At 41.0% G+C, this 23384-nt stretch overlaps 3 protein-coding genes across 3 annotated transcripts; all 3 read left to right on the top strand.

Moving 5' to 3' along the window:
• Positions 1–904: 904 nt before the first annotated feature.
• LOC133895198 (uncharacterized) lies at positions 905–1697 on the top strand. The gene is made up of 4 exons (XM_062335363.1): positions 905–920; positions 1007–1248; positions 1427–1555; positions 1668–1697. Exons 1-4 carry the CDS (start codon positions 905–907, stop codon positions 1695–1697), a joined length of 417 nt encoding a protein of 138 aa, XP_062191347.1.
• Positions 1698–8588: 6891 nt separating this feature from the next.
• On the top strand, positions 8589–10646 carry LOC133896417 (large ribosomal subunit protein eL32z-like). The gene is made up of 4 exons (XM_062337018.1): positions 8589–8736; positions 8833–8924; positions 10090–10271; positions 10366–10646. Exons 2-4 carry the CDS (start codon positions 8835–8837, stop codon positions 10493–10495), a joined length of 402 nt encoding a protein of 133 aa, XP_062193002.1. The 5' UTR covers positions 8589–8736; positions 8833–8834; the 3' UTR covers positions 10496–10646.
• Positions 10647–21609: 10963 nt separating this feature from the next.
• Positions 21610–23027, top strand: LOC133896423 (EPIDERMAL PATTERNING FACTOR-like protein 9). Its single transcript, XM_062337024.1, has 3 exons — positions 21610–21805; positions 21927–21994; positions 22468–23027. The coding sequence occupies exons 1-3, from the start codon at positions 21724–21726 to the stop codon at positions 22681–22683; spliced, it is 366 nt and encodes a 121-aa protein (XP_062193008.1). The 5' UTR covers positions 21610–21723; the 3' UTR covers positions 22684–23027.
• The last annotated feature ends 357 nt before the right edge of the window (positions 23028–23384 follow it).

The raw sequence follows: 23384 nt of genomic DNA, 5'->3' as shown, positions 1-23384 counted from the left end.
ATTTGAATTTAAATTTGACTTTTAAAAAATAAAAACATGTTTTAAATTTGATTCGGAATAAAATGTGTTTTGAATTTCTCGACAGATGCTGGTAAGTCTGAAGCTCTCAAACTTTGGATGAGGTGATCCTGACGAAGCCTTATTTTTGTGCATTTCTTGGGTCTGAAATCTGAATTCTCTACCAGCGAACACAGTCCACAGCTGTTGGCCGGTACCACAAAATTTGTAGCTTTGGCTACAAACTTCACGCGACATGTGGCGTTGTGCTAAATCAAAGAAGCCATTAGTTCACGCAAAGTATACTAGGCGAATTGGCGCGTTTGCCCCGCGCATGTTTTTTTTTCACAAACTAATTTAGGATATCTCAATATTTACTTATGAATTTATCAATATTTAACACATTCACTTAATTATAGGAAAAACAGTAGTACTTTTATGCATGCATATAATTTTAGCATGTAGACAACCGTACTACGAAACTAAAAAAATTGTTTCATATTTTTTAAGTTTTATACACTTTTCTTTATTCTCGGCCTTAACATGTTTTCCCCTCAATTTAGAGGATCTTTGTCAGATTATGTAAGTTATGATTTAGACAAAGGTTAAATTTTCTTGTTATCGTAAAATAGCTGTACTATTTCGGAGATCATTCAAGATATTTTGAAGATCGTAAAACTGAGAATTACTGTTTCTACAGCCTTAGACATAGGTTAATTTGCTCTATTTGAGATCTAAAAAAATGTAAGCGTAAAGCTGTTAACTTTACCTTTGGTGTACACTCATGCCACATGATTGGTCATGAAAGAATATTTTGTTTCCTATTTGTGAGCATCTGCTTAGCCTACACAGTCAGTAGTCTGTGCTTGTCTTAATTTCTGATTCATGTAATATATTCTCTAAAAGTATGTACGGAGACGATTGTACCTGTTGCCATTGAAGTTCTCTTTCATACATTGAATAGTTCTTAAATATTGTGGAAATAATTTTTTACCAATTATTGGTTTAGTTTCAGATGATGATGAGCACAAATACCCAAGGGACGAAGAACATCATGAAATAAGTTTGCCTGTTAAAAAATCTTTTGGTGGTAATGCTGATTCTGCCAAAAGTTCTTCCAACACAGATGATGCCATTGAGGATGATTTTGCAAACTACATTCTGAAGTGCAAATATGTGTATAAGTGCAAGCTATGTCGTAGGATCACGTGCTTAAATGAGGAGATGGTCAGGGTACATCTCAAATCAAAGGTAATTAATTATGAAGAATGCTAATGTTTCCCAGTCCGCAAAATAAGGGATAGGGTCGGAAAAATGGATGAGAGTTTTATGTTGCGAAGATTGAAAAAAAAATCACAGTAGGGACCTCCTCTCCTGTTCCTGTCCAATTTCTTTTTCTCGTGACTTCATTTTGGTTTGTCTATTGTAGAGGCATTCTCGGTCCAAGAAACTCCTAGGAGAAGGGAGGCTTAAGTGGATGCTCAACAGTGACTGTGAGCTGGAGGAAGAGCAAGAGACGCATGCTGAACGACATGCTCGGACTATAGCTCTTGCTCAGGTTTTTGCACTATTTAAAAAGCTTATAATGACATCTAGTATCATACAAACTTGTGCCGTTCACTTTTTATATTCCCTGGTTGTTACTCATGAGTTTGAGCCGTGTTCACTAGCACACGAGAAATGTTCTCCTCTTGATTTAGTCGAATTATCTAACATATGATTCTAGCAATAGGTTAGATGAGTTGTATTGTGATTTAGGGGTGTTACACTTCATCAACTTCGTAAATTTATTCTCTAAACAAGTGCCGATTCTATAATGACAATTAATTTCTTCAAAACCTTCATCAGTTTCCAATTATTTGTTTGGTAACAAAACATCAGGATATTCTACACAAAATCCACCTAGATTCCAAATTGAGACCAGGTGATGAGGAGGGAAGTTCTTCTCTCTCTTTTTCCTGGTGTGATTTTTAGATTGGTTCATGGTTAGAATGGCGTACTTATGTATCAATCAACTTTGTGTTGTCAAATTGATTGCTGTTTTATTGAATTGCATGTGTTTCACCTGTCAACTATTTTATCCTGTGGATTTTTTTCTCCCGTTACAACGTACGGGTATGTAACTAGTCAAGACTCAAATAAACAAAGAATGAAGGAGGGAGAAAAGATGCCGGGTAATCCGAACTTGAGATCAACGAGCTCCGACGATGGGGCTCGCTGGGAGCCATGAAGCTTTTATGTTGGAACTGTTGGGGTTTGGGGAGGTCCCCGGTAGTTCGCTCGCTTCTGGCTGCACAGAAGCATATAAACCCCGACGTGCTCTTCATTTGCGAAACCCACCTGGGAAAAGCAAAAGCCGAACATCTAAAGAGCAGAATGGGAGATGTCAATATGGTGTTGTTTCCAAGTGACGAACGAAGTGAATGATTAATACTTATGTGGAAAAAAGAAAGTGGATGTTACCCTACAATCCTTATCTCAATATCATATAGATGCGGGGATAGTAGACGAGAATGGGAGAGAATGAAGATTCACTAGCTTTTATGGCGAATTAAAATGGGGACTAAAGTATAGATCATGGGAGATGCTGAATACACTCCACAATAAGGAAGACATGTTGTGGTTAATTGTAGGAAATTTCAACGAAATACTCTTTAGACATAAAAAAGAAGTGGGACAATGTAGACCATATGAGCATATAGATGCTTTCATAAATGCATTGGATCACTGTGGGCTGGAGGATTTGGGATTTCTTGGAGATATCTTCATGGTGGAACAAAGCACATCGAAAGGAGAACAATATTAGAGAAAGATTGGATAGAGCAGTGGGAACCAGAGATGAAAGGACATGTTTCCTGATTATGGAGTTATCCATATACCACCTTACCATTCTAGTTGACACCTTCTACTACAAAAATGTGATACATAGAAAAGGAAAAAAGCCCAAGCGTTTTGAAGCAAAATGGCTACAGGAAGCTAGGTTCCAGGAGGTGGTACAAGAAGCTTGGGTGAAAGCACATCACATATATGCAGAGAATAATGTAGCAGGCGCCTTCAAAACATGTGTAGGAAGAATCACATAAATGGGACAGGGAGGTTCTAAAATTAACCAAGAAGAGAATAGTAAAGTTACAAAAAAAGAGCTTGATCAATTTGGAAAGAGGAAATAACTGATATATTGATGCAAAGACAAAAGGAGATTATTGAGGAAGTAGAGAAGTTGCTAGAACAAGAAGAGATTTTCTGGTTCCAAAAGTGGGATAGAAACACATTTTTTTCCATGGACAAGCTACTACAAGACAAAGGAAAAAATTGTATAAAGAAGATAAGGGATGATAATGGTTGTGTGAGGGAGGGAAATGAGAACATTGGACAGGTGATAGCAAGCTATTTCAGTGGTTTGTACTCATCAGAAACTGAAGATACTATGCAGGAGCTTCTTAATTGTATAAATTCTAAAGTAACAACAGAAATGAATGAGAGCCTAATTGAACCCTTTTCGGTGGAGGAAATAAAAAAAGCTGCTTTCAATATTGGGGACCTAAAAGCACCTAGCCTGGATGGAATACATGCAATCTTTTATAAAAAAAAATTTGAACTTGGTTGGAGAGCAGATTGTTAAAGAGGTCTAGAAAGCGCAAAACACGGCTACATAACTGTAACAGCCCAAATGGCTTAAGCATGTCATTAAGCATCATTGGCATCATGCTTATGTTTTGATGAATTATGAACATGCATTTTCAATTAAACATAATTTGTGAAAATCAATGTTAATTGGTGTATTGTTAAGCAACTCACAATATTGCTATACAACATAGGGTTAGAAACATTTTAGAAATTAGTCGATGCAATATGAAGAACATAAATGAATTTTCCCAAATTTTTGGAGATGGTTTTGAAGGCAAAAAAAATTACCACAAGTTAGAAAAGGTGGTATTTTTGGAGAATTTTAGTTTGAAATTGGCTCAGGCATTATGTGTCAAATAAGTTAAAATGGGTTGCACATGAATTGTAGTTTCACACAAAAATTGTCCCATAATTTTTGGACCACGGGAAGATGTTCTTTTGAATAGAAGAACTAGAGGGGATATTTTGCTTTGGTCGTCACTGTTCATGGGGCCCCACCCGTCATCCCCTCTTTCTCTCGGTCTCTCCCTCTCTCACCGAGCTTTGCGCAGAGTGCAGCGTCGGTTTTGTGGACTTTGGAGGCCGGCCACGTCACCGGACAAACCGGAGCACGGCACTGAGACGTGACTGCGGTCCTTATCCTCTCCCTGCCCTCACTCTCTCTCTGCTCACTCCTCCCTCTCTCACTTGGCCTCAAGCACAGAGAGCAGAGCGTCACAACAACGGCCGTCTCCAAATCCACCACGCCTGAGCATGACTCCGTTGAGTTCGAGCCACAAGAAGCAAGAGGGAGAACCCAGGGAGCATCACCGACCGCCTCTCACGCGGATTCCACCCTTCCTCAGCCGGATTCACCGCACATGCGTCGTCTTCCTCGGCTCCAGCAGCTCCACCCTGCACCTCAATGCCGAGCCGCTAACCCGCTGCCTCTCCGGCCCATCTTGCTACTTGGTGAGCTCCCTCATGCCCTCGTATAAGTAGTGCGCGGGCTGTTTTCTTTTTGGCCTATAGCCAGCGCGCATCTCTGTGTGAGCCGCCCGTCGCCACCACCTCAGCCGGCCGGGACACCGTCGGGCCCGTCGGAAACTAGCCGCACTGTTGAGTCCACATGCCTGCGTAGATGCTGTAGGAGTGCTCGGCCGGGTCGATTGCACTGCCGTTTGGCCGCCGACGTGCTTGACCGAGCCGCCACCATTGATTGTCGTCGTTTGCCATTGATGGCCGCCCTCCAGTCGTCGTCAGCGACCACACGACCCTCAATCGAGTCCCCCGTGTCACGCTGGTGCCGTCGGTGCCTCCTCCATTGACCGCGTCGCGCTGCCGTTCACCGCCGGCGAGTTCGCCCGTGCTGCCGCCACTGTGTGCCCTGGGTGCAGGTCGATTTTGACCCGCGGTCAAATGTGCCCAGGCCCGCTGTTAGCTACCGTGGCTAGCTCGGCCTGGGTGCAAAAAGTTTTCGGCCCATTTAATATTCAGATTTAATCGGTAAATGCAAAATAGAATATTCATTCAACTATTAAATCGACTGAGATTTGTAAAATACATAGAAAATAGAATGTTGCTCCAAAAATAGTTTCAGTTTGTGTGAGCATAATATATATGTTAAAAATACTTTGAGCTATGAAATATGTATTTAAATCTCATGGGTTAATAAAACGAGTTTGATTTTCATTAATCCATAATAAATTATTGGTAGCTCCAAAATTGATGAAATCAATTTTGTAAATCTTGTTAATTTATGCTCTGTTCAGTAAAAATACACACACTCATGCTAAGCATAGTTAATTTCCTAATTAGGGCTAAGATTTGTTTTAAGCTTAATTAACCAGAAAATAGTAAATGTTTAACGATAAGTAAAGTTAAGGAAATTGTTAATGCTTTAAACTCATGTCATGAAGCATTGCACCTGCTTCATGCTCATCATTTCACGCGTTCTTCATTAGTGAACGAAGGTCCAGAGCGTGATGCGAGTATGATCGAGGGTGACACGGAGGCACACCACTTCTGCGAGTTCTGTTCGGGAAGTATCGGCCAAACCCTAGAGCAGAAAGACAAGCATCCAAGCATATTGTACCCTTTGTTCAAATTGAATAGAGTCTAAAATTGATAAATTATACTTTATGTATGTTTGCATGTGTTGAGTCCAGTGTTGGGCTGATATGGGTAGAAACTATGTTAATGCATTATCTCTACCTTGACTTATTGATGAATCCTTATCCTTGTAGCCTTGATTATATAGTTGTTGTCTAGCTTCAAGGTTTATTTGAAATGTTTAGCAATGTTTAGATCCTCGGTAGAAGTCAAGCGACAGTGCTGCCGTTGTTCGCGAGCTTAGGGCTTAATCACTATTTACAGATACAAAGATGAGGTTGAGATGTGAGATTGAGGCGAGATGTGGGCGGTATTAGAGGTATCTTCTTCCCAGGAGGAGTCCTCTTGGTAGTTCGTGAGAGGAGTCTAGGTGCCATAGACCGCTTGTATCGTTTAAGGCCGTCTTCGGTACAGTTGGCTCTAGTACTTTCCGTACTCACCACATGTTGATCTAATAGTAAGGTAAGCCGATTATCATATACTGTGCCGACACTTGCCTTACGGCTCTATGACGCGTAAGAGAAAAAGAAAAGGAGAAGCAATGTGTCGGGGAGCCGGAGGTGTCCGGGGCACGCTCGCGGTAACCCCGATGCCATAGGGGCATTGCAAATGGGTGGTTCCGGGTATGAGAAAGGTTGACTCGAGTACCCATTGTGTGTACTTTCATGAGTAGCACAAGCCGTATGGTCCTCGAGTCGCGTGGGTAAAGTTGCACCCCCCTGCAGGGTGTAAGAACAATTCGAATTGCCGCGCTCTCGGTCATGAGCATGCTATTGTTTTATTTGTATCGGTCGTAGAGTTTACAAATGTGGGATAAGGTTATGATATGATAGTTTTGGTTGGTAGTTTGTTGATGAGATACTATGGTTGCTATACATGCATGTTCAAGTTGTGGTTTACAGGGTAGAAAGGTAGTTATTTTTTAGTTAAGTATAGATGCTCACCCATATGTGTCTGTGTTTCTTACTGCATATGTTTTACTTAACATTATGGTATACTCTTGTTAACAGCTCAATGCATAATCCTTAGAGTCGAGCTAAGTATATGTTCTCTATTTGTTTTAAGTCTTGCGAGTACTTTCGTACTAATGCCTACGCTTTCAAGTTCTGCTAGTGAGGGTGAGGCGATGTTTGACTACTTCGTGCCCACCGATGCAGGTGGTGGGTAAGAGTAGTACATCCTACTCTGGTGAGACGTAGCTTTTGGGGTGGAGCCTAAGGGCATATGACTCCATTTTCCTTTGGTTGTCGTTAAGGTTTTAATCTTCCGTTACGTAGTTTCTTTTTTTAAACTGTTGCAAATGGTTGTATGCTTAAGAACTTGTAATGAAACTTTAATTACTTGCTCTTTCTTAAGCTATGTTGTGATGTACATATTGAAAAGGCATGTGTTCTGATCTTGGGAACAAAACATGTGACGGGACTACCGAGATGGTATTCTGATTAATCATTGAGGTTGTGATTATGAATAATGATCTTCCTGATGATTAATCAGTGTACTGTTTGGACAGTTCCTCACGATAACTAGAAGGATGGAACAACACAACCATAATTCTTGTACCGATAGTGAGTAACCTTGAAAATATGACTCGATTTAGGCCAATCAGCATTTGCAATGTAATTTATAAGATCTTATCAGAAGTTCTAGTTGATAGGCTAAAATGATTTTTTTTTGATATTATCTCAGAATACTAAGGTGTGTTTGTCCCCGGAAGATTAATAACTAACAATATTCTAATAGCTTATGAGGTGTTTCATAGTATAAAAAACAGAAGGAAAGGGAAAGATGGCCTATGTGCAGTAAAGTTAGATATGAATAAGGGATATGATAGGGTGTAATGGGAATTCTTAGAAAATATGATGAGAAAACTTGGGTTTCATCAGAGGTGGATTTCCATGATAATGGCATGTGTCAATATAGTTAACTACCGTGTTTATTTTAATGGCACCTGGACAGATACTTTCATTCTTAAGAGGGGTCTACGACAACGAGATCCATTATCTCCCTTCCTGTTCTTGATTTGTGCAGAAGGTTTGTCAAGCTTGCTATCAAATGCTGAGGCTAGAGGAGATTTTCAGGGAGTAAAGGTATGTTCTTTGGCATCGCCCATCTCACATCTTTTATTTGATGATGATTCCCTAATAATGATTAGAGCAAATGAGTAAAATGCAAACATTATCAAGTCCATTATTCAACTATATAATACTAGCTCCGGGCAAAAAGTAAATTGTGCTAAATCTGCTATTTTTCCAGTCCTAATACAATGGAGATGACAAAAGATAGAATTATGGTTGAATTTGTTTTTTTTTAAAACGAGCTACGCGTTTGTTGATATCAATACTATCTACTATCGGTGATAGAATCCGCAAGCTCTCAGAACCCCTGCTACTGTAGCTACTGTAGCTGTGGGCCCTAGGTATGTGTGTGTATGTGTATATATGTATACGTATACATACACGTCTATACATATATATATATATACACGTATACATACATATTTAATTTTCTTTTTTGAAAATTCTAGAAAAATATCGAAATGAATATTAGTTACATTAATAAATCGGTTGAAAAAAAACTAAAATTCAAATAAAATATCTAATACTAAAAAAATATGAAACAAATTTTTTTAGATTAGTATTACTTTCACCTACATGTTAAAATTATGTGTATACATAAAAGTATTATTGTTTTCTCTATAATTAATTGAATGTGTTTAACATTAATAATTTTATAAATAAATATTAAAATGTACAAAATTTATGAACATAATTTTTTAGTCTTCTTTTATCTTGCTCTATACAACAAAATAAAAACAGACATATGGCGTATACTAGTTTCGCCTAACCGAGGCGCACACAACTTGATCCCACCGTCCGGTGACAACTGTCGAGATCATAGCCGTCCGTATCATCTGTCTCCCTTCTCTAGGGTTTTAGCCGTATAAGATCCCCCTCGCCATCCCCCGGACGCCGCCTCCGCCGCCTCGCGCTTCCTCCCGTCTCGGTGCGCTCCGATCCGAAGGTGCCAGCTCGTCGGCAAAAATTTCCGTTGGTTTTCTTGCTACTTGTCTCGTCGATCTCGTCTCACGTTTCCTTTTTTTGCTGATTGATCGGGCAGAGATGGCGGTGCCGCTGCTGACGCAGAAGATCGTGAAGAAGCGGGTCAAGCAGTTCAAGAGGCCTCACACCGACCGCTACAAGTGCCTCAAGGTAGCGCTCGTACTTCGTATCCGAATCCTGAAATGAAAGCCGTGATCTTTGTTCCTGGCCGCATCAGCCTGGATCTTGGTTGCTATTGCCATGCGTCGTTCGAGTAATTTTAGCGGGGCTTGGTTTTTTTTTAGTAATTTCTTAGGGTGTGAAATATAAGGCAGTATTCTTTACATTGATTCACGAGAGAGGAAGAAGTTGTGGTTCACTATGATTTGAATTGATTCTTTCATGATGCGGGCACTAGTTGAAAGCAATGCTACACGTGGTTCAGTCTTATTTTGTAGCCATAGAAATGTGCTATTTGCTATGGATAGCATTCGAAACTATGTACTGTACCCATACAATATATGAATGGTTATGAAGAGAACAACCAAATACTGCATGTATATGTAAATTTGCTACTGCACTTGGCACATTGATGGACCTCTTAGCTGCACAATTTCTTTTCATTTAACCTTTTTTATACCCAATGTTTCTGAAAGAAAGGATATGATGTCTTAGTAAAAGGTCTGAGTAAGAAAATATTTTCTTAAGTGAACATTGGGATGAAGGAAGAGGGCCCTAGCCTTTGCTTAAGTATAGCACTGTGGTTCTCGCAACCTCTTCTACAGCAATTGCTTCATGGCTTCATGAAGTGGGTTGGATTAAAAGGCGTGGGCTTCATTCGGAGCATGAATGCTTGCCTAGACTTCTCCCAACACTTTTAACCAATGCTCGCTTAAGAAAACCTTGTTTTCTGCGTGATTACATCATTCTGGCTGATCCTTTCAGGGAAACAAGTTCTTTTGCTTTCGTGTATAACTTTCAGCTAAAGTGGCATTTCTTGAGTGCAGCATTATTGCTTTAGATTCCTGTTTTCCTTTTCCATTAATTTTTCAGAGGATGCACAGCCTTATTGAGTGCATCGTTTAGTTGCTATTCAATATTTTTCAGCGCCCCTGCATTATTCCAAAGATTAAAATGCCACCACCTGCATTCTGTGCAGTGTACCATTTGTCACGCATGGCTGCTTGTAGTGGTAGCAATGTTTTGCAATGGCATCGAATTCATGATCATGCAAATAAGTAGCAAAAAAATGCTGAAGCTCCATGCCCATCTCATTTATTCCTGATTATTCTTATTCAAGCTTAAAGTAACTAATTTTTTACTTCTCTCCGTGTAGCCAAGCTGGCGCAGGCCAAAGGGTATTGACTCCCGTGTCAGGAGGAAGTTCAAGGGATGCACCTTGATGCCCAACATTGGTTATGGTTCTGACAAGAAGACAAGGCATTACCTTCCCAACAAATTCAAGAAGTTTGTCGTCCACAATGTCTCTGAGATGGAGTTGCTTATGATGCACAACAGGTAACATGTTACCAAGTTAACTTTGGTGTTTGCTTCTGCTAACCATGCTCATATTTGATTTTAACTCTTCTTAAATCCTGTTTCTTGTGGACAGGACATACTGTGCTGAAATTGCTCACAATGTCTCAACCCGTAAGCGCAAGGAGATTGTGGAGCGTGCCGCACAGCTTGACATTGTGGTCACAAACAAGCTTGCCAGAATTCGCAGCCAGGAGGATGAGTAAAGGGCTATACAGATTGCATCTTTGGCTGATTTGTTTGTAGGAAACCACCCTGTTCGAAGAATTTTTTGCTTTATCGGTGATGTTAGTTTGTTATCTGGACGTCCTGTTATTATCAGTAACGAGGTAAACATAGAACAACTACAGTTTTGAATGATGCTCTGCGTTAACGTCTTATTCTGAAACGGTATGAGGAAAACGTCTTTTGTCGAGTTCGTTACGAGGAGCTTGAGTTTTTCAGTTTTTAACCAATGCTGGTCTCGTTTGGTTTATACTATTATGTGAAAGATTTGCTGGAAGATTAATTTAAGAAAGAAAAAGGGGAATAGAATATTCTCTGGTATTTAGAAAAGGGTTTTTGGATTTGTTAAATGATTTATGGACTTTAGAAAAGGCTTAAGGGTCTGACATGTGGGACCCTGGTCAAAGTCAACGATCGATTCTGATGGGTCAACGTTGACTCGGCTGACTGGGCACTGGTGGGCCCGTGTGCCTATGTGGCACTGATGTGGCGCCATGTCAGCATAGCCAGAGGGGATCAGCCACATAGTGCCACTCACTATTTCAGCAAGCATTGTCGGGAAGCTTGTTGGTAGATCGTTAGAGCAGGGTCAGGATGGCTGTGGTGGCTTTGAGATGCGAGCTCGCACGTGTGATGTGGTTCCACGGCAACGCTTGTAGTGAAGCTCGCTGTGTGCTTGCCTTGACCGGTAGGACACTAACAGCGGTCGGGTACGAGAGAGAGAGGGTGTTGTGCCGGTGAGTGAGTGAGAGAGAAGGTGGGGGAGATCGAGATGGTGCTCACCGAGGTTGGAGGATGGCGGTTTCTGGCCAGAGCAGGGAGATCAACAACGGCGGTTGCTCTTGATGGGGAATGGAGAGAGGTGAAAGTTGGGCTCTTTATAGGCTTGGTACAATAAGATGATCCGCCCACAAATACGAAGGTGAGAGAATCTCTTTACAGGCGAGAAAAAACGCTAGCGATGTCACCATATGGTGGGGAGACGGAGGATATGAGCACACGCGTGACGCCGGCGCTGGCATGACTAGTCGACGGCGGATTCTCCGCACGCATGTGAACCATGTTGCGGAGCAACAGGACTGGTCAACGGTAGATCGGGAAGAGAAAGAAAGAGAGGGGTGACAGGGAGGGATGGTGAGAGGAGGATGACTATGGGCGGCGGGGTGATGAGGGACTGAAAAGAGGGAGAGGGAGAGATGCGATCTCATAGAGAAATGAAGGAAAAGAAAAGAAAAAGAGAAGATTGTGTTAGGCTAGAATTGGAGGGAAAGATGTTTTAGGCCGGTTATAAAATAAAGAAAAGGAGAATAGACAAAGTTTGCTGGACTGAGATTTGGAGGGGGAGTCGATTAGACAGAGTTTGCTGGCTTGAGGAGGGTTTGGAAAAGAGAATTATTTTGCTATATTTCAGAGAATTTGATAGAGTTCAAATTTGAATAGGACTCTAATTTGAATCACAAACAAAAATTCGATGAAAACAAAAAAAAAAACTCAAAAATACGATATGCTTCTCTTTGTGCAGGTTCTCAAAATTTGAAAAATTAAATTCAGAGTGTATTTAGGTTACTTTGCCCATAGTTGATCATATTCGATTGAGTTTGTTTCAAATTTTGAAAAGTTTATTTATTCTACTGAATTCTAGGAATACTGACAACAAAGGTGTTACACCAGCAGGTCTGTCGTCCAGGTTAAAGGATGGAGCGTTGGAAGCTTCTTCCCCGTATTCTCCTTTATTATTAGCCAAAACTTTTGATCATAGAAACATTCTGTGGCAATGTGGAAAACTGATTCTCCGGGATTTACATATTCAGGACAGAAGGATTCCATCTCAATGTGTCGACGATACAGCTCTTGTTTCCATGGTTGGTGTCGAGTTCTATATGAGATACTACCAGAGATTTTCCATTTGGAAATGTCCTGCTTGTCTCGTTTGTTTTTAAAGTTAGCACAGGTATTTTAGGCATTATCGCGGTAGATAATTCTGACATCTCGGTGTTTCCGTGTAAGCATGTGTAGAGTCCGAGTGCGCTTACTGTTGCGCTGATTTTTATGTGTTCAAATTACTGCCTTCCACCTTTTCCGAGCTTTCAGCTTCATATTTTGTGCGCCGATGTTTTGGAGAATCCATGGGCGCTGATTAAGCATGGTGTTATGAAATCTTTCTGGTGTCGTTAAGGATGTAAGTTTGTATTTTTTGAGTTATTGGATCTATTCAAAATTAAAAAATAAATTAGAGATTTATACCTATCTAATTAAGTTTAAAATAAACAAATTAGTGACCCGGATTTGACCATTGCGTAACTACTTGTATCCCTAAGTGTCGCTGTCTAAAGGTGAGAGAGTTTGCAATCAACACTCGGAATCCAGTGTAGCATGCCCGAAGACTTTTTTTTATTTTTTTATTTTAGCTTTTTTAAAACTAATATTTTAATAATAACCTATCGAAACTTAACTTTCAGGAACTAGCCCATTTTATCACGTCAAAGTGTCTGGCGTGACTCTCCAACTTAGTCACACCATATTCATTGACGTGATCAAAGTGACCACACTGGTGAAAACCCGACACCTTTACACGTGTCGAAGTGGCAGCTTGGTTGGCGACTCGGACTGTTTCAATTGTTTCTTTTTCGTCTTTTCTATTTGAGTAGTGGGGTTGCCGTACTCTAAAATTCATGAAACTTTTTCTATATGTTCTATAATTCATGATGAATCCATTTTAAAAGGATTCACCTCAATACCCCATCTAGGTTTTAAAATAAAAAACTCCAAAAATAGTTACTTTTAGAAATTCTAGTAATTTTTAAGGCCTCAAATAAATTCCCAAAAATCTGAGAAAATTTACTAATATTCCTCTCATGTGGCGTAATAATTTTTAAAATTATTTCCAATCCTAGGTTAATTCGTGAAAAAGTGAGTTCCTTTGCAATGCTCTATTTATATGTATTTTTATCATTTCATATTATTTAGCCTTGTAAACGCCCTCTAAATAATTAGTAATTATGTTCGATTTTTCTCAAAATTTTGCCAGCGCTTAATGCAACATGTACAGGTCCTATTTGCAAACATGCACATCCAATAGAGTTGTAGAATTTGAATTATTCAATTTCGAATGTTGGTATATGTTACAATTTGTTCTATAACAATAATACTTAGGTGACTTGTGGAGCCAAAAAGAATTGCCATTTGCGGTCTAAACCATACCAAATTTATTGTATGGATAGTTCAGAATATGTTTTAGCCGAACCACATACATAATTTTTAGGAAGACTAATAAACTTTAAATAAGTAGACTAAAGAGAAAGAATAAATGAAAAAGAGTAAAGATTGGTAAATAAATTACAATAAGTTATTTTATGTAGTTATATCTGCCATCCGAAATGTAGAGGTGTCGTATTGTCTTCTTAATACCTTTGACATATGTTGTTGTAGCAGGTTCAATAGAGACCCCTTGTCCTATTGTGTCTGTATAATGTTAGATTATATGTTATTTTATTAAAGTTATATGATGGTATTACAATAGATAAAATGTATATTAGCAATGATAGATGTAATATATAAATGAATATATAGTTACCTGACATGTCTCTAGTGTAATTAATTCTGGTCCTTAATGTATCAAAGGATGCTAGAGTATATGCATATTTGGGGAACATTGGAGAAGCACCAGAGAATTCAATTACCTCAGTGTGACCCATGAATTTTATCATGTATATGTGGTCAACTGCTCGATAATTATTCTTAGCTAGGAACACTTGGAAAAACTTTATGAAATATACAACTCCTTCTCTAAGGTGTGGCTTGAATTGATCTACATGGCGTTGTGGCACTTGAGCTTCCATTGCATTTTCCTATACATTTGCATAGAAAATTATTGTAAATGATGTATACTCTTTTATTTTTTCTAAAGTACCTAATGTTTATGGATACCTCTTGATCCAATAGTACAAAATCAAGTCTATGGACCTTTTCTGTTTTGTCATCCAGAATATATTCGGATAATCTTGTCACGACAGATGTGTTGTCATTTTATGCTAAAAGTTCTATCGTGTAATCACCATCGGATGGCTCATTCCAATCCACAGTTAAACTACTCATGGATAATGGTTACCACTGTTTCATTCAATGTAACCTAAATTGTGTATAGATTTTTGATGAACATATTTCATGGCTTAAACCTAAGAACATTAATGTTATAAATTGCCTACTTTCAACAAAATTGGAAATTATTTCCTAATTTAAATGTATGTTTCAAAATGCTTAATTCACCCTGTAGTCTCGAAGGCTGTGGGTAGCCATAGCACTTAGCCATGTTTGAACATACGGAATTTAAAGTTTATTAGTCAACCAATTTGGCGTGACTCAAGCTGCCACGTCGAGCCGACGTGTAAAGGTGTCGGGGTTTTCGCCAGCGTGGCTACTTTGGTCACGCCAATGAATATAGCGTGACTAAGTTAGGGAGTCACGCCAGGCACTTTAGCGTGATAAAAGGGCTAGTTTCTGAAAATTTAAGTTTCGGCAGGCTATTATTAAAATATTAGTTTTAAAAAGGCTAAAATAATAAAAAGTCCTTGCCCGAACCAAGCGATGAGACCATACCGCATCAAGCAGCCATTAGCGGTGCCGCGCGTTCATTTTGCCTCCGCTGACGATGGAGCGTCAGAGCGACGCGTGACGGCTGGGTTCGCAGGAAATGCGCTTGCCGAAGCTGAGAATGTGACCTCCTTCATGCGTTGTCTCCCCCTGCACTTCACACACAGAACGCACATTTCACGTCGAATCAGTCGCCTCCACCGCCGCGGCTCCGTGGGACGACGTTTTTCATTTTAATCAAAAGAGCTTCATTTACTAGTTTTTAGTATTATTACAATTTAAAAGCTAATACTCTTATACCCGGTGCTAAAATATGCCCCTCATTGCTAACCTTAATACATGATACTTTTTTCCATATAAATGTGCAGCTTTATTATAAATACAATTAGCATAAAAAATAGTAAAATTTAAAACTCTCCTGCTAATCTCCTTATACCATTGAGGATTAACGAAATCTTAGAACTCCATTGCTGAAAGTTGTTCCAAAAATCAGCGAGTATTTTGCTATTCATCTCCATAAACGTCTTCATTACCTCCCTACGAATAGCGAACAATAAAACATCTATGTAGGCCATCGCCTCCATAGCCAATGCACTACGTGCATTCGCATATCAAATAACAGTTGCGCTATAAGAGTCTCCATACTCATCTTGAACCACACAACCCGTTGTACCAGTAAAGTTCTCATATAACGCACCATCAATATTACATTTGATCCATCCTACGGGAGGTTTCTCCCACACGAGTTGACAAGGTCTCGACTTTTCAATGCTCTTATGATGGAGTATTTGCCAGAGATCTAATGCCATATCTCGGGTCTAGTATATTGCATGTCTTATAGACATCAGACGAGCTGCGGGTGTAGCATCTAGGCCGCTAGGTAAGTGGTAAGTATTTCGGTGATTAATGACAACCATATCATTATGACTAACAATTTGTTTTGAATGGAATAAAAAATTTAGTTCATAACGATAATTGTGTATTCTTGGCCCCTAAGGCGATTATGTGGATGATAAAAGGACTTGTGTATCAAGATTAAGGATCTTCTAGTTTTAAGTGTCACAAAGGAGATGAATGATATTTAGAGTAGTATATGTTATTTTTCTTTAGTCTTTTGATCGTACTATAAAAAGAGGGTTAAAAGTAGTAGCATGACCTAGTGAGTCTAGACTTGGTTTGATGCACACTTGTGAAATTCTAGCACTATGTAGCTCATAGAAGTCCATAGTTGACATATCGAGAACCTAGAGCTCAAGAAAGTTTGAATTGGACGAGCTAAGAGAAAATTTACTTCACCAGATGATCCGGTCTATGTTAAGTGATCTCACTAGAGCATATAATTATCTCAAGACAGAAAACACTCTATATGCATCGGAAGCTCTGATGAACAAAGTGATGTAATCATCGGATGATTTTCTAGGTGACACGTGGGCAAAATTGTTAGAATTATTACACCGGATAGTCCGGTGATAGTGTGGGAGCACCAGTCTATTTTCAGCAGAAGGGGCATTGATAGGAAAAATTGAAGTTAAACTCATCGGATTATCCGGCGATGCAATGATAACTACACCGGACTAATTATTCTAGAGGTGATTCCAAGGCAAGAATTTTGAAGCTCAGTTCATCGGATGGTCCGGTTAAGGCAAGAATGGATCACCAAAGCAATATTTTCAGAGAGGGTTGTTTCGGTTGGTTTGAAGGAGTTCCACTCATCGGATAGTCTGGTGATGGACAAGTGTGTACACTGGAGCTTATCTAACAGACAAGATTTTGAGAGCAAAAGAAGTTTAATCCACCGGATAGTCCGGTGATAGCAATTAAATCATCACCGGAGCATATCTAATAGAGAGGGTTGCAACGGGAAAATTTAGCTTGTTTGTACGCACATGATGGCCCGGTGTTCACCGGATGATGTCATCGGACTATTTCATAGCAGTAACAGCTAATGACAGCTGGCACAGTAGAAATGGAAGTTTGTACTCACCGGATTGTCCGGTGTGAGTAAGGAGATATTCACCGGATTATTCGGTGTTAAACTGTTAACAGAAAAAATGGGTGGTTAGGCAAAGACTAATTTGGATATATAGCCTATAAATACCTCTTCGCTTGGTTTTATTTATCTCTCTCGCATCCCAGAGGAGTCCATACACTGTGTGCATCATCAAGAAGCAAGATATAGCACTTGAGTTGATTTCTAAGTCTCTGATTGAAGATTAAGGACATCATTAGTGCTTGAAGAGTAGCAAGTGTGCATCTAGCTGTAGTCTAGGTTTGATATTGGTCAAGTGAAGCTATTGGCTTGTTACTCTTAGTGATTGGCAACATCTAGCCGGTCTTTGGTGATTGGTGGTGTCTAGATGAGCACTTGGAGTTCTTGTGGGAGCCCCAGAAATAGCTATGTACTTGGTTTGATGCTCGTCAATCTGGAGATGGAAAAGTGACAATCATGAGGGAGCACTTAAGTATTAGTGACTCAAGGGGGAGCAATATCCTTGGTGGATACTTCAATGAGGACTAGGGGAGTGCCAACTCCTCGATACCTCGGAAAAATCTGGTATTCTCTTATCCATTTCTTTACTATTTCACAATTTAATTCGAGCATTTACATTCTTGTAAGCTTTCAATTTCGTATTTTCTTAATGTCTTTGCTTGCTTATTTAGTTGCATTCTTCTAACTTATTTGTCGTATTTCTTTTCATATAGGCTAAGATTGCTATTTTTTTTAGTTTTCGGTAGAAGTTTTTAATTTCCCAATTCACCCCCCTTGGGTCATTCGATCCTTTCAGCGGGGGGTGCCCGACATTTTGCTCTGCCACCGCCCTCGCTAGAAGGTGGTCACTGCACATTGCAGGCGCTACACTGTACTTCACTGCATCTGTAGCTGGGTGAACAGGGGCGGATCCAAGAGTGGAGGGCTCCAGCCCTTCTACTGCTTTGCAGCTAGAGCTGGGACCTGGGCCGTGCCGGCCCGGCCCGGCCTCGTCATGCATCGTACCACGTCGTGTCATGCTCAATAGGCACAATCGACTCATCGTGTCATGTCATGTTGGCACGAATCAACTTCAGGAAGGCCCAAGCACGGCCCTTGGCACATCGTGCCGTCATCGTACTATGCTGGCCCAGGTATGACCCTGCTCCATATCAACTGACAATGTTTACATATTTATCTCTTACCCACTCACACATCTCTCTTTGATGCTCCATATCGATTGATGCTCCATATCGCCTGACAATGTTTATACATTTATCTCTTATCATCTCACACTTGTGTGTCTCATACTTACATATTTATCTCTTATCATCTCTCACGAAACAAACAGAGCCTTAGTGTCTCACGCTTTGTATCAAAAAGATTAGAAGATAAATACGAGAAAATGATCATTCAGATTGTGCCGTGTCCTTTTCGTGTCGTGCCGGTATGCCCACCATGCCAAGGTTCTAAGCACAGCATGACCCTCGTGTTCGTGCCGTGCCGACCCGATTCAAAATATTTTGTGTCATGCCGTATTTTGAACCGTGCCAAAACACCATGCTGTGCCGTGCTTTAAACCATACCAAAATATCGTGCCGTGGGTGACCAGAAATGGCATGACCAAGTCCTAGCTCTATTTGCAGCTAATGAAAGCTCCTCTGAAGCCTCTCAATTTTTTTTTTGTCATGAATGAGGGAGAGGATGAAGAAAAAGAGAAGAAAAAAAAAGGAAAAATAAGAGGGAGAGAGAATATCTGGCTCTATTTCCAGATCGCACTGCCGGTGAACGCGCGAGGGGGATGGGGACGTGTTTCGCTCTGCCTGTGCTGCGAGCGATCTGGAAAGTCCGGTGGCCATGCTGGCAGCGCGGTGCAGATGTTGCAGCGGCGCAGTCTCAGGCTCCCGGGCCGGGTCTCCGATCTCTGCAGGGATTCGGCTGGTTTCTTTCGTCTCCGCGACCGTACCCGGCCGAGTCACGTGGAACGTATGGTGTCATTGGCGTGGCGTCGGCCCTTGCGCCGCCCCGGGTTTGGAGCTTTCTTCTTGTTGGTTCCACCATCCAGGAGAAGTACGTTCTCGAGCCCCTTGTCTCGGGACATGTGACACATGCATGCACGTTGAATCATTCGAGTCTCATCGCAGCTCGCTGTTTAACCATCGCAGGGTAAAAATCAATCAACTGGGAAATACTGAATTTGCAACGTTGAAAAATGAAAAACTGAGCAGGATGCTTAAGCGGATAGTTAAGCAGTGAACACTTGTATAACACATGTCTATCTTTTTCTTTGGCTGGTTGAATTTGCAACGTTGAAAAATGAAAAACTGAGCAGGATAGTTAAGCGATAAACACTTGTATAACACATGCCTATCTTTTCTTTGGCTGGTTTATGGATAGTTGGGCACAATATATGGGCACGAAAGGAAATGCAACCCCTCAATCACCCGTAGGCACACCATGGAGCGAGCAAGCGCATGCGCATATGTCTATCTTAGCATCTCTTTACCTCACCAGGAAAATACTACTAGCTCATGCTTATAATTTAATTGGCACTGATCCCTAAAAAATAACTATATTTTTATCCCTTCACCATGAAAATTAAGAACAATATGTGACAATTAACCGTTCTCATTGCCCACTATACATGCTCGCAGGAATGAGCTTTAGACAATAGCAACGTCACTGATGCATGATCTCTCAGTGGACCAGACTTGACGGTGTAACCATTAGTGTGTGTTAGATCACGCCCAAGGGATTCCTATCGTGGGTGAAAATCTCGTCGTGAAGAGATTTTCGTTCCTTTCAGCGCTCTAACGATTTTCCTTCACAGTTCCTGTTACGAAAGGATTCTCAGGATCATTCCCCTTCAGGATAGGATTCTCTCTCTTTCCTTCGCGATTCCGCTCGAAGTGAAGTTGTTGAAGATGAGAGAAAATAAAGAGAATAGGAACGAGAAAGTAAATCGAAAAGAGAATAAAATGAAGGGAATATGGTTAGAGATAGGAGCGAAGCCTGGTGGGTGCACATGCACCCCCTTCCATCTAAAAGTGTCACTGTGATGAACAGTAGATGAACAGTATTTTGTGAACAGTAGCCACGCGTGCTCCTCGGTTTGAATCTGGTTTCGCCCCTTGTTAGCCATTTTATATTTATATATTCGTTCTCCATGTTTGATATGCAGGATCCGAACGTGAGACATATCCTACTATTCTCAGCCTTTTGTTGTCGGACCTAGCATGTTCGTTTTCTCACCATAGGACCAGTGAATCCAGCATGGACTATATCTTTCATCTCTGTAGATGGTAAAGAAATTAACCTCTTGATGTAAGCACAACTGCTAGCCACCCGTGTAGCTAACAGGGGCAACAAAGGGGTTTCTGTAGATCACATTGATACCATATTTATTCTCTTTTACTTATCGTTTAGTACATCAATACAGTCTCTAATAAATATGTTTAACTATTATTTTTGACAACTAATTCTTGATAAAAGTTAATAAAAATTAGATGATGTCAAAATATTTTTTATGATAAATTCACTACTATCACTTTCATATATTAAATACCAATAATTGTGTGTATATTAATAATTAAAGTTTTTAAAGTTTAACTGCACGTATCCTATAACGACATATATTTAAGAACAAAGGTAGTACACACTTGTTTTCATGTCGGACCACTGACGTTGCTTTACGGAGAAAATCTTTTACATTTCTGTAGAGCAACAGTCAACCTAACCAAAAGCTATTGTAGATATTTCACGGACGTTCCTGCGTATTTGTGGACATGCATGGGCCTAGATCCATTGCAGAACTGCAGCTGTCATATATCCCTTTACACTCTTTAGGACCTGATTGGAAGAGGAGGAAGACTCTAGGAAATTTTAGGAATCTAGTTCAAACAGACACTGAATATTGCGAACGGGCTTGTAGTATAATAGCAAAACTTTATGTATGTAAGGAGTCGGTAGAAGTTCGACTCTCCTTTCGTACTTCAAAAGATCTTCAAAGTAGATCGCGCAGTGGAAAGGCACATGTAAAAAACAGACCCTTGAAAAAGTTTAAAATTAGTGGACCTAAATCCATGAATCTGAATGGATGAGAAGATATATGAAGGTCGTGACCAAAAGCATCCAATTGCTGGTGTAGATATCTAAGTAGGTGATGGGAAAAATGTAAATCCACAGAGACTTGTAAACATATTTATCTAACATTTTATTCGTTAATTCTCCTTACCTATATTATAATTTTTTTATCTATCTCTTTAACACGAACCATAATGTAATTAGCTGTTGTGACAAGCCATATGTGTAATGACTAGTGAAAATTTCCATTTGAGGCGAGTGCATGCATATGCATGCAGCGGTGGGCGCTTCTGTAATTTCAGGAAGCTGCTGGAACCATACAACTTACAAATCGTGAACTATATATGCGCTGGCCCAGTACGTCTGCTGACTGCTGATGCCATGCATGCATGAAATGCCCGGAGTCCCGGACCGGGGCCTTTGCCTTTTTTTCCTCACCATCTCTCTCATCTTCTCCCTGCAACACGCGGCATCTCTCTGGAGTATATATATACGCCTCAATTGTTCTTCACGTCCAGCTAGCTAGCTATAGGATCTGCCGGAGTACACACATACCGGAAAAGCAAGATGGCCGCGGCAGCGGGAAGCAAGCAGCAGCTGCGTTGTGTGTTGTTGTACCGTCTCCTCATTGTGGCTGCACTTGTGATTGGTACTCTGATACTGCTTCTCCTAAACTCCAAATCACAGTGGATTTTCGATCTCGAGACATAGGTTGGCCTGATTCGATCATCTCTACCTATTTCTCTCTCTAACACTATACATGCAAACAGGTGACGTCGTCGTAGCTGCTCGGCCATGCTCGCCGCCGAGTGATCTCCTGCAGACAGAACAGCTGCAGGTGATGGCTGGTGTCTATTTGCATTCGCGCTTGCTAGATTTCAGACGCCCATCACCACGCGCCGGTGAGGTTTCCCTGCGGTGGATTGATTCGGGAGGGGAGGGAGGTCCTTCGTCGCCGGTTTTAGAGGAAGCTTTGAGAGAGATAGGTTGATCCAGCGGAAAAGACGGAGCGGTGAGGTGGCGGAGGGCGGCCGATGGGCTAGGGTGAGGCGGAAGAGCATGAATTTATCAGGTTAGCGTGGATAGGGTTGGACGGGAGGCAGAAGCGCACGAGGTAGGACGGGATAGGATGGGAGGTTGAAGATAGCTGCATAGCCGTCACTAAAAGAAAAAAGAAAAAACAGACGCATAGAAAAAAGCAACACCCATTTGCATTTATGCATGCTCTCTGATAATCTTTGGCTGATCTTGTTTACACTACATATGCTTATATATATACTGCTGCTTCCTCTGAATGTACGCATGCCTTAGGGCTTACGGAGATTGGAAGACTCCCGTGGTTGGACGGCGGTGTTGAAGGAGCAGACGACTGGAGGGAGGAGGATGCTGGTCGGGTCGAGGGCTCCGACGTGCACCTACAACGAGTGCCGGGGCTGCCGGCACAGGTGCAGCGTCCGGGAGGTCCCCATCGACGCCAGCGACCCGATCAACAGCGCCTACCACTACAAATGCATCTGCCATACATAGGCCGGTGATCGAGCGGAGATGCATCTATCTGTGACTACTACGCAGGGCTTGTTTTGGAGTTGGGAGTACATGCACGCATGACATGGACATCCGCCGGCCGTCGTCCTTGAATAAATGCGGTGGCGACCTACTGCTATAGTTGTAGCTGTGATGAACTATTGGTGATCAATAATGCTTGTCTATCTTCAGGGCTCTCTCTGCTAGATGTTTGTTGTTGTCATGTCGTGTCCTTGATCTGCTACTTGTTTATTTGGGAATGGTTTTATTGCTACGGTTTTGTCAGTTTGTCACTGGCTCACTGCTAGTATATCTTCCTTGAGTTCATTCCCTCTCGCTTGGAATGGTAACTGGTAAGTTTTCCTTGTTGAGAAAGGTGACACATCTTCCTCAAAAAGAAAAAAGAAAAGAAAGATGACACATTGACAAATACATGAATGGTTTTTGATATTTCGAATGATGCATTCATCACCAAAGTGGCGAAGTATATATAGTTGCCGACTTTCTCCCGGCCCCTGCCACCCTATCCTCTGTAGTGATGTAGTCTGTTGGTTGTCTATACAGTGCACACCCACCATTACTCTTAGATCCATGCGCACCCTCGGCTCGCCGTCTCTGTATCTCCATTGCTCTAGCTCCCCTATTGCCACCTGAACGTACGAGTTCGTGCGCCACCGATCCTTGTACGTCGCTACTGCATGCAT

The sequence above is a fragment of the Phragmites australis genome, chromosome 16, assembly GCF_958298935.1.
Source record: "Phragmites australis chromosome 16, lpPhrAust1.1, whole genome shotgun sequence".
NCBI lineage: Eukaryota > Viridiplantae > Streptophyta > Magnoliopsida > Poales > Poaceae > Phragmites > Phragmites australis.
The sequence above is the reverse complement of the archived record's forward strand: the minus strand, read 5'-3'. Positions and strand labels throughout refer to the sequence as shown.